This window comes from Trichomycterus rosablanca, chromosome 2, assembly GCF_030014385.1.
Source record: "Trichomycterus rosablanca isolate fTriRos1 chromosome 2, fTriRos1.hap1, whole genome shotgun sequence".
Lineage (NCBI taxonomy): Eukaryota > Metazoa > Chordata > Actinopteri > Siluriformes > Trichomycteridae > Trichomycterus > Trichomycterus rosablanca.
The window spans coordinates 553,417-570,000 of record NC_085989.1 but is presented as its reverse complement, the minus strand read 5'-3'; the positions used below and the strand labels follow the sequence as shown (position 1 = coordinate 570,000).

Sequence of the window (16,584 nt, the reverse complement as noted above, 5' to 3'; positions counted from 1 at the left end):
ACTAAACTGCTGTAGGTTGAACAGACAGGACTAAACTGCTGTAGGCTGAATAGACAGGACTAAACTGCTGTAGGCTGAATAGACAGGACTAAACTGCTGTAGGCTGAATAGACAGGACTAAACTGCTGTAGGTTGAATAGACAGGACTAAACTGCTGTAGGTTGAATAGACAGGACTAAACTGCTGTAGGCTGAATAGACAGGACTAAACTGCTGTAGGTTGAATAGACAGGACTAAACTGCTGTAGGTTGAATAGACAGGACTAAACTGCTGTAGGCTGAATAGACAGGACTAAACTGCTGTAGGCTGAATAGACAGGACTAAACTGCTGTAGGCTGAATAGACAGGACTAAACTGCTGTAGGCTGAATAGACAGGACTAAACTGCTGTAGGCTGAATAGACAGGACTAAACTGCTGTAGGCTGAATAGACAGGACTAAACTGCTGTAGGTTGAATAGACAGGACTAAACTGCTGTAGGCTGAATAGACAGGACTAAACTGCTGTAGGCTGAATAGACAGGACTAAACTGCTGTAGGCTGAACAGACAGGACTAAACCGCTGTAGGCTGAACAGCCAGGACTAAACTGCTGTAGGTTGAATAGACAGGACTAAACTGCTGTAGGCTGAATAGACAGGACTAAACTGCTGTAGGTTGAATAGACAGGACTAAACTGCTGTAGGCTGCTGTAGGCTGAACAGGGGACTAAACTGCTGTAGGCTGAATAGACAGGACTAAACTGCTGTAGGCTGAACAGGGGACTAAACTGCTGTAGGTTGAACAGACAGGACTAAACTGCTGTAGGTTGAATAGACAGGACTAAACTGCTGTAGGTTGAATAGACAGGACTAAACTGCTGTAGGCTGAACAGGGGACTAAACTGCTGTAGGCTGAATAGACAGGACTAAACTGCTGTAGGCTGAACAGGGGACTAAACTGCTGTAGGCTGAATAGACAGGACTAAACTGCTGTAGGTTGAACAGACAGGACTAAACTGCTGTAGGTTGAATAGACAGGACTAAACTGCTGTAGGCTGAACAGGGGACTAAACTGCTGTAGGTTGAACAGACAGGACTAAACCGCTGTAGGCTGAACAGCCAGGACTAAACTGCTGTAGGTTGAATAGACAGGACTAAACTGCTGTAGGCTGAATAGACAGGACTAAACTGCTGTAGGTTTAACAGACAGGACTAAACTGCTGTAGGTTGAATAGACAGGACTAAACTGCTGTAGGTTGAATAGACAGGACTAAACTGCTGTAGGCTGAACAGGGGACTAAACTGCTGTAGGCTGAACAGGGGACTAAACTGCTGTAGGCTGAATAGAGGACTAAACTGCTGTAGGCTGAACAGGGGACTAAACTGCTGTAGGCTGAACAGGGGACTAAACTGCTGTAGGCTGAACAGGGGACTAAACTGCTGTAGGTTGAACAGGGGACTAAACTGCTGTAGGCTGAACAGGGGACTAAACTGCTGTAGGCTGAACAGGGGACTAAACTGCTGTAGGTTGAACAGGGGACTAAACTGCTGTAGGCTGAACAGGGGACTAAACTGCTGTAGGCTGAACAGGGGACTAAACTGCTGTAGGTTGAACAGGGGACTAAACTGCTGTAGGCTGAACAGGGGACTAAACTGCTGTAGGCTGAACAGGGGACTAAACTGCTGTAGGCTGAATAGAGGACTAAACTGCTGTAGGTTGAACAGGGGACTAAACTGCTGTAGGCTGAACAGGGGACTAAACTGCTGTAGGTTGAACAGGGGACTAAACTGCTGTAGGCTGAACAGGGGACTAGACTAAACTGCTGTAGGCTGAACAGGGGACTAGACTAAACTGCTGTAGGCTGAACAGGGGACTAAACTGCTGTAGGCTGAACAGGGGACTAAACTGCTGTAGGCTGAACAGGGGACTAAACTGCTGTAGGTTGAACAGGGGACTAAACTGCTGTAGGCTGAACAGGGGACTAAACTGCTGTAGGCTGAACAGGGGACTAAACTGCTGTAGGCTGAACAGGGGACTAAACTGCTGTAGGTTGAACAGGGGACTAAACTGCTGTAGGCTGAACAGGGGACTAAACTGCTGTAGGTTGAACAGGGGACTAAACTGCTGTAGGTTGAACAGGGGACTAAACTGCTGTAGGCTGAACAGGGGACTAAACTGCTGTAGGCTGAACAGGGGACTAAACTGCTGTAGGCTGAACAGGTGCAGAAGAACCTACCCAGGTGAGCCATGAGCTCCTCGATGGTGATGACCTCAGTCTGAGCCGGTAACTTTGCCTGTAAAAGGTAATAGATGATTAAGAGCCTGGAGCGACGGCGTTATTTACCAGCAGACGTTTGTTTTGTGAGACGGCCGCTCACCTTCCACCTGAGGAACAGGATGTTCATGATGGCCAGCAGGGGGCAGGGTCCGTTCTCGCTCTGCGTGATGATGGGAGTCTTCTGCTCCTTCCACGTGATCCACTTCACATAGTAATACTCCTGCACGGAGGGCGGAGGGCCGGCTGAGGGTCCCGGGGCGTGTCCCGGGGCGGGACCCGGCAGCGCCGCCTGCGCCACCTCCGCGCTGGTATCGGTGCTCCAGGATGGCGGCACCTCGGACGTACAGTCCATGGTGGATCTGCCAGACGTCTGAGGTTCCTCCGCGGACGCCCCGTTCTCCTCGAACACGTTGGCGGTGGAGACAGAAGGAACGTCGTCCGTCACGCTGCTCACCGAGGACGCGCTGCCCAAAAGGGACGTGTCCTCCATCTCAGACAGGCTCCTGCTGGTCAGCGTGCTGACCTCGTCCGGATCGGAGCCGGTGGTGCTCGTGTGGGACGGCAGAGCCTCCGTGTCCTTGTCATGTTTGGAAGACGCGGCGCCTCCGTCTCTCTGGGCGCTCTTGTTGTGCTCTCGCGTGGCGACGTCTTCACCCTGGACTTCGGTTTTCGCCCGAACGCATCCATCAGCTGATTCTGAACTGGGTTCTGCCATGGCCTGGCACTCAGGCGTGGGTTCGCTGGTTTTCGGAGCCCTGATGCGGATCAGCTGAAGCGCTTTATGCTGAAGCAAACTGACGGTCTGAACTCGGCTGAGAGTTGGGTGTTAAGCGGGCACGATCCGCTGTAATGTCAGCTCCACATGTTTGTGCCAGCCTGGGTCCAGGTACACAAAAAAAACAACATGAACATAAGCGTTCGTGATTAAAATGATCAGATCGGACGTGTAACCAGGAGTTTGTTTTTGGTTTCTGAGTTGGGACAGCAGGTAAAATGTGAACAAAAACAGAGCAGTGATCCGTAAATAAACAGAACAAGCAGGGCGCTCGGGTGGCACCACGCCAGCCTCCAGAACCACCGCCTGTATAGGAGCAGAAACGTCTAAATTCATCACTATGGTACAACAGCGCCCTCTGCTGTCTGGTCGAGGCGCCTGCACTGGTGATGGATGATCTGGGGAGCTTAGTGTGTCTCTCCGAACGCAATACGGCTCTCAGTGAGACGACATCGCAAGCAGATGGAAGCTGTCTCCAAGGGGGTGTGTGAGGGTCCCAGCCCTCAATGCTGATTTCACACTGTAACTACACCTTCTGTTGTTTTACCCCGGGGTGGTTCTGACGGAGACCTGTTCACCCTCTCGAGGTTAAAGACTGCAAGTCGAGACTGCCGTGCCAACAATGCTGCTCCTACTAGATGTGACGGAAACCTGGCGTGTTTGACTAAAAATGTCCAGAACTTACAACGGACTTTATCACAGACTGGACTGAATAATGAAGAACTCACATTATTTTTTTGCTAGTTATAACTTTCAGTTCAATTTAATTTTGTATTTGTATGATTTGTGTGAATCCTGTTTATTTAAAGTTTCCTCCAGGCCACCCGAGGAGGACGGGGGTTCCTGCTGAGTCTGGTTCCTCTCAAGGTTCCTTCCTGTATTTTTAAGGGTTTTTTCCTGCCACTGTCGCCATCGGCTGCTCAACAGGGTTTTTTTGGTCTGTTGGTCCTGGATTCTGTAAAGTTGCTTTAAGACGATGTTCATTGTAAAAAGCGCTGTATAAATAAATTTGACTTGACTTGACTTGCTAGTGACGACCAGCCGGGCACCCGCACAGACATGATTGGCTCAGCTCCCAAACCCTTACAGAACCTTATCACCGTCCCGACTTCTTTTAGAATCGGCTTTGTATAAGTTAGAAACAAACTCTGACTGGTTCTAATCAATGATTGTTATCTTATCACCCATCTCTAGACTGGGTCTATTGGAAACTACATGGAACAGAGGTCTCTTTGTCAAGGGTTGGAGATAAAACAGCTTGTGCCGAGATGGAATTTTCCCAAGAACCACTGGAGCTGAAACAAAGCTGTCCACAGTTGAACAGGCTTTACGAAGCAAGAAAAGAAGATCCTGCTTTTAGCTTTGTGAGACACTGGGGAAGTAAAGCTGGCTTGACTGTGGACAGTGACACCAATGTTCCAGCAGCTTGTAATTCTGTGTGTTTATTGGATGATATCTAAACATCAGGACACATCAGGACACATCTGTCCTCAGTGTGAGGAACCAGTTTCCACCCAGTTAAAACAATCCAGTCACAGCAAAGGAGGAGCTGCAGAAATCCTGACCTTCCATGAGTGGCATCTAACAGCTTATTTACTGATGGATGTGGACTTAACTCAGTTTTAATGGGTCAGATTGAGGCTGTTCAGTGTAACATCATGAGCATGAATTATTAAATAAAACTTTATCAAAGTAAAGCAGTGTACTGTACTTCAGTTAGCATCTATTAGCGTCAGTGCTAACAGTGTGTAATAAAGCAGTAATAACTCACCGTAAATGTGTGCATGTCGTTTATCTGCACTTCTTGTCCTGAACTATCACAACTCTCAGACGTTAATAACACACTAATAATGAATTAATTAAAATTAAACCGAACAGAACAGAATTGCTAGCGTCACCACTTCCGCTCTGTTTGTTTTTAACCACCCCGAGTCATGTAAACAGTGACGTCATGGGGTCGTGTTTCAAACTGGTGGCACACTACAAGCAAGGGCGCCTGTGTATGTCGCCTAACGAGTGTAAATGTGCGCATGCGCATTTATGTGCGGCGCTCTGGTTGCGTCCCAAACCGCTGTTTAGTTTATCGTGTAGATCGATTAGATTAGATTAGTTTAGATTCAACTTTATTGTCATTGTGCAGAGTACAAGTACAGAGCCAATGAAATGCAGGAGCATCTAATTACAAGTGCAAGATAGAGATTATTTACATATAATACAGCCAAAGTGCAGAAGTGACCACATAAATGATATAAGGAGACACAAGTTAAAGAGTATTAAACAGATAATGCTGATTGTACAGTGTATAGACTATTATATAATTACAGAGTGATGAAAGGTGAATAAAAGTGGCTAAATGAATGAGTAATGAATGACGATAAATAAAGTAGAGTATATAAGTATAACAGATATATTCAATATATACATTATTGTTGTGCTGGTGTGAATACTGCAAATACTGATGGTATATACAGATCAAATGATACACTTGTGAATGGAACCCAGCCGATGGCGATGTCAAGCTTGCTTGACTGTGGATAGTGTCACTTTATAATTCATAACAGAACTGTTTTTATTTTGTGTGGTTATTGGATTACTGACCAGCTGGACAAATTTCCTCTTAAGTTATTAGGTACAGAGCACTGAGATATGTTGTTTTTATGTTTTATGTAATTTCCTTAATTTTCTTCGGGATTAATAAAGTATCTATCTATCTATCTATCTATCTATCTATCTATCTATCTATCTATCTATCTATCTATCTATCTATCTATCTATCTATCTATCTATCTATCTATCTAAAGACAAACTATAACAGTTTATATGGGCACAGAGAAGTAAAGAAGAATTAGTATACCATTAAATGTTAAATATAGTACAGCATTCAATGTGATCTAAAGTGCAGTGATAAATGGTGCTTAGTGGTTATTATACTGGACTAGAGACACTGTTGGACCCCTGAGCAAGGCTTAATTTTAATATTTATACTCAAGTGTCATTTTTAAAAGATTTTTGCTGCTTAATTGAGGAAGGAAAAGTATCGTGATGCAGTGTGATGTGATGGCCCTGCACAGCCTCAGCAACCAGGGTTCTATCACTGCCTCTTCTACTGTCTATGTAGAATTTGGCATGTTCTTTCTGTGTACGTATGGTCTTCTTTAGGGCACTACTGGGTTAATCTTACTATATAAACATGCCAATAGGTAGAGTGAAAGTTTAGAATGATTACTAGGTGTGAATGGGTGTGTGGTGCCCTGTATCTTCTCCTGCCCAGTGTTTCAGTGTAGTGCAGGACTCACCGCGCCCCTGACACGAGTAAAGCAGTTACTAAAGATGAATTAATGAACGAATTAGTGATAAATGAATGAATTTACGAACAAATATAGAGTATATACAGTACGGCTGCTGTATAAGATTTATTCTCCAAACCAGCAGGAGGCGGCGTGCTCATTCAGAATGATGCTAACACAAGAAACAACACAAGCACGTAAACAGAGGGAAATTTAAACAACGAACAATAAACTTTCTGACAAATATTCAAATTGCCACGCGTTTATAAGATTTTTACAATCATTTATATATATATTCATAATTTATTGCGAATTTATTCTGATTTTTATCAACTTTACTACTAAATTGCTAGTTAGCTAGCTACATTTCGACTACAGTATTTGTTTTTCTCCACCTGTTTTCAGTCTGTCTGTGCTCAGATTGGCTAGTTTGTATGACCACATGTTCCGTGATTGGCTAGTACAGACGCCACTCGGCGCAGTTGGGGTCAGAAAGACCAATCCCGTTAGAGAAGGCGGGGTTTACCGAAAAACGGGTGCGAGAGCGAAATGAAACATGCCGCCAGCTGCCCCTCATGCAGAGCATCAAAAACAACAATAAAAAGATTAAAACATTGAATTACTGTTAAGTAAATGAAGGAAATATGGAGGGAAAGAGAAATAAAGCAGATTTATCGGCACTTTTGTACACAGCAGTGAGCAATACAGATGTCAGGTAATGTTTATTCAGCTTATACACTGTTATTGATGATTACAGTCAGTGTTTTAATCATGTTCTCACATCAACACACTAAATCATTTAAAATAGTTTATAATATATTAGAACTTATATTTGGATTTCAATGATTTCTGTGCACAATGTTTGTTTTCTGTGATTAAACACACACCTTTTGCTGGGTTGCTGCTTTATAAAGATTTGGGGTTCTTTGCATTTTGTTTTTGCTTTTCCCCCCAATTTACTACAGCAGTAATGAGGAATCTCTTCGACCCGCCCACCCTCAGACACAGACAATCATGTCTGTGTAGGTGCCCGACGGGCCGATAGCAAAGCTGTGATTAGTACTCTAGAGCTGGAGATGTCAGCACTGCTGGATTAGTGTGATTTACCCCTGTGCCACCCTGTGACCCGTCTCCTCTTTAACAGGACGGCGGAGGGTTTGCTGCAGAGAGGTGCGGATCCTAACCTGCTGTTTGCTGATGGATTGGCAGCGGTTCACATGGCGGCAGGTAAAGAATCGGAGAAAGGTCTGCGCTGTCTCAAATTCCTCCTGCAGCACAAAGCCGACCCCAACCTCAGGTCAGTCGTCCATCTGAGCTTCATACACACACACACACACACACAGCAGATTTATAAATATCAGGTAATTAATAAAGATGACCGTGTGTACAGGACCAGTGAGGACCTGACCCCCTTACACATCGCAGCAGTGTGGGGGTGTTACCAGAACCTCAAATTACTGCTGGAGAACGGTGGAGACCCCCGTCTGAAAGATCAGGTCAGATACATGGGTTCATCTCGTGCTTCCCGGTGATGTTACAGATGTTACAGGGAGCTGTTACAGATCTTAAAACAGTTACAGATGATACATGGAGATGTTTAGATGTTACATCGGGCTGGTGCAGATGTTAGAACTGTTACAGATGTTACAGGGGCTGGTACAGATGTTAGAACTGTTACAGATGTTTCAGGGAGCTGTTACAGATGTTTCAGATGTTACAGGGAGCTGTTACAGATGTTAGAACTGTTACAGATGATACATGGAGATGTTTAGATGTTACAGGGGACTGTTACAGATGTTAGAACCGTTACAGATGTTTCAGGGAGCTGTTACAGATGTTTCAGATGTTACAGGGAGCTGTTACAGATGTTAGAACTGTTACAGATGTTAGAGGGAGATGTTACAGGGAGCTGTTACAGATGTTTCAGATGTTAGAGGGACCTGTTACAGATGTTAGAACTGTTACAGATGTTAGAGGGAGCTGTTACAGTTGTTTCAGGGAGCTGTTACAGATGTTACAGATGTTAGAGGGAGCTGTTACAGATGTTACAGGGGGCTGTTACAGATGTTAGAACAGTTACAGATGTTACAGGGGCTGTTACAGATGTTAGAACAGTTACAGATGTTACAGGGGGCTGTTACAGATGTTAGAACAGTTACAGTTGTTTCAGGGAGCTGTTACAGATGTTTCAGATGTTAGAGGGAGCTGTTACAGATGTTAGAACTGTTACAGATGTTAGAGGGAGCTGTTACAGATGTTAGAACTGTTACAGATGTTAGAGGGGGCTGTTACAGATGTTAGAAGAGTTACAGTTGTTTCAGGGAGCTGTTACAGATGTTTCAGATGTTAGAGGGAGCTGTTACAGATGTTAGAGGGAGCTGTTACAGATGTTAGAACTGTTACAGATGTTAGAGGGAGCTGTTACAGATGTTACAGATGTTAGAGGGAGCTGTTACAGATGTTAGAGGGAGCTGTTACAGATGTTAGAACAGTTACAGATGTTTCAGATGTTGTGTTTCAGGGAGGGAACAAAGCCTGGGATTTGGCGGAGCAGGAGGAGAACAGTAAATGCGCCGGTGTTCTTCAGCAGTACGAGTCTCAAGCACCACAAAGCCAGTATGAAGATTTACCCAAATTCCAGTACTGTAAGTTCCTCCCAGTTCAAAACAAAAAAAATTAATCAAGTCTACAAACAGCACTTGGCCAAAAGTATGTGGACACCCCTCCTGTTTATATTATATTTATAGTAAATATGTACATAAACTAATTGCTTCCAACTTTGTAGTAATAATTTCTCCCACAGTTGTGGAGTGAAGTGTGTGACAGGCTTTAACTCAAAGGTTAGGAGGGGTGTCCACATACTTTTGGTCTTTGGATTTCATGATTTCATGATGAGGATCATCTAACCGCTTCTTGTCCTGTTTCCCAGCTCTGTACCGCGGCCGCTCCATGAGGGACTGCGGTGTGAACCTGAGTCTGATGAGTGATTTGGGAGACGCGCCCCTCAGCAGCACCCGTTATTCCTCGTTCTACAGAAGATCCGACGGTCCTGGACCTCGAGGACCCCCAGAACCTCACGACTCCTGGCTGTCGGACGTCTCGCTACAGAACGGACGTGAAAGTGACGCGTTCACGAGAGGAGAGTCACGCCCGCCCGCCCTGTCCAGCACCCGTCTGTCCGGTCTGGAGTTTCAGAACCATCCGGATGGGGCGTGTTCGAGGAGGAGTCGGAAGAGCGTCACGTTCAGAGACGCAGACGAGTATTTTCCACATCTGCTGACCGGCGAATCAGGTGAGGTTGAGGATTCGGCGTATTCGACGGTGGATTTTTCGCTGTATCCCGACTTCCTGCACTCGGACCGCGTGGCGGCGCTGACGCAGAATCAGGGGATCGACGTGACGTCGCCGGACGACGTCTTCGTGTTCCGCAGGGACGGAGAGATCACCGAGGACTTCGATAAGACCGTAGTGGGCGGGGTCGCGCTGGACGCCGAAGACGACGTGTTTGAGGAAACGGGAATGAAGGACGAGCGGGTTCGAACCGTCGCCGAGGTTCCCGTCAGCGTCAGCAGCAGCAGCAGCGGATCGAGTCGGTACAGCAGCTGCGACAGCGAAACGTATAAAACCACGATCGAAGCTCCGCCCCCTTCAGCGGGAATCCCTGAGGATCAGGACGGGAACGCGGCGCCTCAGGTCTGCGATGAGGGCGCGGCCTCTTTCACGCCGAGTCCGTTCGTCACGGGCCGGACCCGATCACGCTTGAGTCGCCTGTCGGATAAAACCAGCACGTCGTCGTGTTCCTCCTCGTCTCTGTTCGAACAGACGCTCCCCACGCCGACCAGACTGCGCCGGAACGTCGCTAAATCTGACCCGACGGGCGCCAGACGTCCTAATGTGGGTTTATCGGATCTGGAATCGGACATGTCGAGTCTGAGCGTTTGCTCGGACGTTCCCGGGAGCCAGGCGGACACTCTGATCATCTCCGGAAGCGTGGCGGATACGGTCATGATTCCCAGAAGCGTGGAGGATTCCCAAGATGACGTGTTCACCGACGATAAGGAGTTCCTGACCTCCGACGTTTCCTCAGACGTTCCCGGGAGCCAGGCGGACACTCTGATCATCTCCGGAAGCGTGGCGGATACGCTCATGATTCCCAGAAGCGTGGAGGATTCCCAGGATGACGTGTTCACCGACGATAAGGAGTTCCTGACCTCCGACGTTTCCTCCAAGAACGATTCCGTCCTGACGGATGATTCCTCGCCTAACTCCAGTCCCACCCGCGCCCCCACCCGCGCCCCCAGGCCGAGCGATAATCCGTCGTCAGGCTGCACCCCGCGCTACAGCATGAGCCGGATCTGTAATACATCCCGAACCCAAACCCTGGCCAACCTCTCCTGCACCCCGGGCGGGCGACCCCTCCTCACCGACGCCGACGAGCCGGTGGAATACCTCTACACCGACACCGAGGAGGGACACGAGCTGATCGAGACGCACGTCCCGCCCACCTCCAACACCTCCCTCAGCACCTCCCTCAGCACCTCGCACAGCGACGACACCATCATCTACGACTGGCGCGCCGTACACACCGCCGGCCCCCCGGAGGAGCGCGGGAAAGAAAACCGCCGCCCGAAACAAAACGAGGGGCTGAACGCTTCGGAAACGGACGGACTGACGGACCGGCAGCTGAGGCTTAAACTGCAGGAGCTCGGGCAGGAACCGGGACCCATCAACTCTCACACACGACACCTGTACGTCCAGAAACTACGCTCGCTCCAGAGGAGTCCGGCCCCGCCCAAATCACCGCAGGAGGGAACGTTCACCGGTACGTACCGACTCTACAGGGCTGTAAGTATGTGGACACGCTCCTGATTATTAACACACACCTATTACTAACAGGTGTAAAAAATCTATTAAAATGAGATAACACGCTCCCATCTTTGTGGCAGCAGTTTAGGGAAGGTCCTCCTGTGCACTAAGGCCTGACCCCAACCCCACTGAACAGTTTTGGGATGAATTGAATTGTTGATTATGAGCCAGACCCTCTCATCCAACATCCAAACTTGACTTAAAGCTCTACTGAGTAAATTCCCACACACGCACTCCACAATCCTTCTGGGAGGAGTATATACAGTATATATATATACACATACATTAATACCCAGAGTTTTGGAATTGTACATCCTCCAACAAGCTCATTTTCACGTGTCCACATACTTTTGGCTGGATGTGAGTATGAAAGTAAATCTGTTAAATGTTCTACAGTTTATTTATTGATTTCTGAGACGTTTTCCTGACGTTTTTCTGACGTTTTCCTGCCGTTACACAGGTTACAGTGCAGAGCTGAACAGGGTGCTGAGTACGTTCCTCCTGCCCGACTGTAAAGCGGATGAGTTTGCCCTGTGTGAGCAGTTCGATCAACCCGATCAGAATAAACGATGGAGGGAAGGATTAATCAAATCCAGCTTTAATTACTTGCTGCTCGACCCCAGGTACACACCACCACAAACCACCACCGTCAGGGACTTTTATTCTGAAATAACACGGTAAACAGCACAGACTGAGAATATACTGTAATAATCATAATAACACAATAATATCTAATAAAATCTGATAATAGTAATAATAATGATGATAATAACACTAATCAAGACAACACACTTAATAATAATAATAGTGATAAAAAATAATAAAATACACTCAATAACATTATATATTTAATGACAATATTAATAATAATAATAATTCTATAATGCAAATGTTATAATAATAGTGTAATAATAATAATAGTGATGATAATACACTTAATAATAATATAATGATAATAACAATGGAGACTATAATATCAGTATTAAATAATAATAATATTAATACTCAATAGTATCATCTAATAATAGTAGTGATATAATAATATTATGATGTTAATATTAATAATAATAACACATGATTATGAAGTGTGTGAAAGTTCCGCTGTAACCGATGATTGTGTGTTTACTGGTGCAGGGTAACGAAGAACCTGCCGTACCGCGGTCAGTCCCTGAGCCCTCAGGAATGTTTCCAAACCTTCATCACCTCCATATTCTACGTGGGTAAAGGGAAGCGGTCACGACCCTACAGCCACCTGTACGAGGCTCTGGAGTATTACAGAGGAGATAAAACATCCAGGGTACCGACACCAGTCCCACTGATCCACAGTGTTATTGTAGGTGAAGAACATGCTGTAGGACTGACGTGTGTGTGTGTGTGTGTGTGTGTGTGTGTGTGTGTGTGTGTGTGTGTGTGTGTGTGTGTGTAGAAGCTGTGTGTGAAGGTGCAGCACATCCTGCAGGTGTGGAACTGTGGGCTGGGTGTGATCTCACTGCACTGCTTCCAAAACGTCATTCCTGTCGAGGCCTACACACGAGAGGCCTGCATGGTGGACGCCATCGGTACACACACACACACTCTCACACACACACACCTACATACACACACACACTCTCACACACACACACCTACACACACACACTCTCACACACACACACCTACATACACACACACACACACTCTCACACACACTCTCACACACCTACACACACACACTCTCACACACACACTCTCACACACCTACACACACACACTCTCACACACACACTCTCACACACACACACCTACATACACACACACACTCTCACACACACACTCTCACACACCTACACACACACTCTCACACACACACACCTACATACACACACACACACACTCTCACACACACTCTCACACACCTACACACACACACTCTCACACACACACTCTCACACACCTACACACACACACTCTCACACACACACTCTCACACACACACACCTACATACACACACACACTCTCACACACACACTCTCACACACCTACACACACACACTCTCACACACACACTCTCACACACACACACCTACATACACACACACACTCTCACACACACACACCTACACACACACACTCTCACACACACACACCTACATACACACACACACACACTCTCACACACACTCTCACACACCTACACACACACACTCTCACACACACTCTCACACACCTACACACACACACCTACACACACACACTCTCACACACACTCTCACACACCTACACACACACACTCTCACACACACACTCTCTCACACACCTACACCTACACCTACACACACACGAGAGGCCTGCATGGTGGACGCCATCGGTACACACACACACACTCTCACACACACTCTCACACACCTACACTCTCACACACACTCTCACACACACACTCTCACACACACTCTCACACACCTACACCTACACACACTCTCACACACACACACGAGAGGCCTGCATGGTGGACGCTATCGGTACACACACACACACACTCTCACACACACTCTCACACACCTACACCTACATACACACACTCTCACACACCTACACTCTCACACACACACTCTCACACACACACACCTACACACACACGAGAGGCCTGCATGGTGGACGCCATCGGTACACACACACACACACTCTCACACACACTCTCACACACCTACACCTACACTCTCACACACACACTCTCACACACACACGAGAGGCCTGCATGGTGGACGCTATCGGTACACACACACTCTCACACACCTACACACACACACTCTCACACACACTCTCACACACCTACACCTACACTCTCACACACACTCTCACACACCTATACCTACACACACACACTCTCACACACACACTCTCACACACACACTCACACACCTACACCTACACACACACGAGAGGCCTGCATGGTGGACGCCATCGGTACACACACACACACTCTCACACACACTCTCACACACCTACACCTACACACACACACACTCTCACACACACTCTCACACACCTACACCTACACACACACACACTCTCACACACACTCTCACACACCTACACCTACACTCTCACACACACACTCTCACACACACACTCACACACCTATACCTACACACACACACTCTCACACACCTACACCTACACACACACGAGAGGCCTGCATGGTGGACGCCATCGGTACACACACACACACTCTCACACACCTACACCTACACACACACACTCTCACACACCTACACCTACACTCTCACACACACACTCTCACACACACACGAGAGGCCTGCATGGTGGACGCCATCGGTACACACACACACACTCTCACACACCTACACCTACACTCACACACACACTCTCACACACCTACACCTACACTCTCACACACACACTCTCACACACACACGAGAGGCCTGCATGGTGGACGCCATCGGTACACACACACACACTCTCACACACCTACACCTACACTCACACACACACTCTCACACACCTACACCTACACTCTCACACACACACTCTCACACACACACGAGAGGCCTGCATGGTGGACGCCATCGGTACACACACACACTCACACACTCTCACACACACTCTCACACACACTCTCACACACCTACACCTACACACACACACTCTCACACACTCTCACACACCTACACACACACACTCTCACACACCTACACCTACACACACACACACTCTCACACACACACTCTCACACACACACGAGAGGCCTGCATGGTGGATGCCATCGGTACACACACACACACTCTCACACACACCTACACCTACACACACACACTCTCACACACACACTCTCACACACTCTCACACACTCTCACACACACACACACACACGAGAGGCCTGCATGGTGGACGCCATCGGTACACACACACACAAACACACTCTCATACACACACCTACACACACACACACACCTACACACACTCTCACACACCTACACCTACACCTACACACACTCTCACACACACACGAGAGGCCTGCATGGTGGACGCCATCGGTACACACACACACCTACACACACTCTCACACACACACCTACACACACACACACTCTCACACACACCTACACACACAAACATCAAACACACACACACAAAGAGTTAGCTTTATCCTATATCTGTTCCACTCTCCTTCTCATCAGGTCTGAAGATGCTGACCAATCAGAAGCGAGGGGATTATTATGGGATGGTGTCTACCTGGCCGGCTAAGAGACAGAGGGATCTGGGGGTTCACCTGCTGTACCGAGCCATGCAGATCTTCCTGGCGGAGGGAGAGAGACAGCTCCGCCCGGTGGACATCAGAGCGGCGCGGTGACGCCTCACCTCACCTCACCACTTCAGACTTTCATTCCAAACTGTTCTTCATTCGTGTATTTATTCATCTGGGAAAATACCAGCACACACTACTTCTGCTCCGGCACCCAGAAGGACTGGTGTCATGCACACGCACAGTGATTCCACATAATTGTACCCACCCACCATGACCCTGACCAGGATAAATCAGTGTAAAACATGAAAATGAAATGAATTAGATAATTAGAAGGGGCGTCCCAATACTTTTGACCATATAGTTTACATTGTTTACATTTCGCTGAACAAACTTTGTCTTAATAATGATTAATAATAATGATTAATAATAATGAGTAATGGAGCTACTGAAAGTGTTTTGATGAATTATTATGAATGAAATGAAGCTGCTGTATGAGAAGTGAAGAATCAGGACTGAGGAAGGTTGTAGGAACTGTGTGTGTGGTGTGAAATAGTGTAAATGTCCTTTTATTTTACATCTCAGCCTCTTTTTACATAAGCATTAGATATTTGCATTAATAAAAAGTACTTTCTGTTCTGCTGTAGCATAAAACATCTCATCAGTGATTATAAAACAACCATGTATGTTCATTTTCTGTACGACTGTGTTTATATTCTGATCTTTGTGCTCATTTTTATACATTTTGGAAGATAAACGGTGTGTGTGGTGTCATTTCTGGATCCTCATGTTCACGGTTGATCCTGCGTTTACACACATCTCTCATTTTCTGGTGGAGAACCAGGCCGAGGAGTTCGGAATCTCGGCGCCTCTCACCAGGGTTTCTGATTCTTAATGATCATGATTGGCTGTAGTCAGTGATTTCTTGGTGTCCACTGGATCGAGCCCCACCACTGCCACATTACGACTGTTGGGCCCTTAAGCAAGGCCCTTAAACTCACTGCTAACAGGAGTGCAAAATGAACGCCATGCTTCGTACTCTGTGCCAACAGTTTAAGGAAGGACCCTGTCCAGCTTTAGTTCCTGGCTGCATGGCTTGGTTCGGAGGAACCCCACCGAACACCTCTGGGATGAATTGGAAGGTGGATTGTGAGC

The 16,584-nt window shown here is 47.0% G+C and overlaps 2 protein-coding genes across 3 annotated transcripts in view; one reads left to right on the top strand and one right to left on the bottom strand.

Annotated features, from left to right (window-relative positions):
• Positions 1-4,930, bottom strand: part of mindy1 (MINDY lysine 48 deubiquitinase 1) — an 18,673-nt gene extending 13,743 nt beyond the window's left edge. For both annotated transcript variants that reach the window (XM_063009260.1, XM_063009261.1), the window contains exons 1-3: positions 4,804-4,930; positions 2,358-3,133; positions 2,216-2,273 (exon numbers count right to left, since the gene is read on the bottom strand). In XM_063009260.1, the coding sequence (XP_062865330.1) occupies positions 2,216-2,273; positions 2,358-2,972 (673 nt within the window). In that variant the 5' untranslated portion in view covers positions 2,973-3,133; positions 4,804-4,930. The remainder of the gene's footprint in view (positions 1-2,215; positions 2,274-2,357; positions 3,134-4,803) is intronic.
• Positions 4,931-6,963: 2,033 nt separating this feature from the next.
• Positions 6,964-16,186, top strand: ankle1 (ankyrin repeat and LEM domain containing 1). The gene is made up of 10 exons (XM_063009253.1): positions 6,964-7,034; positions 7,464-7,616; positions 7,710-7,815; positions 8,841-8,964; positions 9,249-10,362; positions 10,477-11,141; positions 11,646-11,808; positions 12,320-12,482; positions 12,612-12,744; positions 15,365-16,186. The coding sequence occupies exons 1-10, from the start codon at positions 6,964-6,966 to the stop codon at positions 15,535-15,537; spliced, it is 2,865 nt and encodes a 954-aa protein (XP_062865323.1). The 3' UTR covers positions 15,538-16,186.
• Positions 16,187-16,584: the final 398 nt, after the last annotated feature.

Bases quoted from the DNA above. Each gene is read 5' to 3' on its own strand.
- ankle1 (XM_063009253.1), top strand. From the start codon at position 6,964: ATGGAGGGAAAGAGAAATAAAGCAGATTTATCGGCACTTTTGTACACA. The intron at 7,617-7,709 runs GTCAGTCGTCCA...CCGTGTGTACAG, and splicing joins AAAGCCGACCCCAACCTCAG to GACCAGTGAGGACCTGACCC. The intron at 10,363-10,476 runs GTTCACCGACGA...CATGATTCCCAG, and splicing joins GAGGATTCCCAAGATGACGT to AAGCGTGGAGGATTCCCAGG.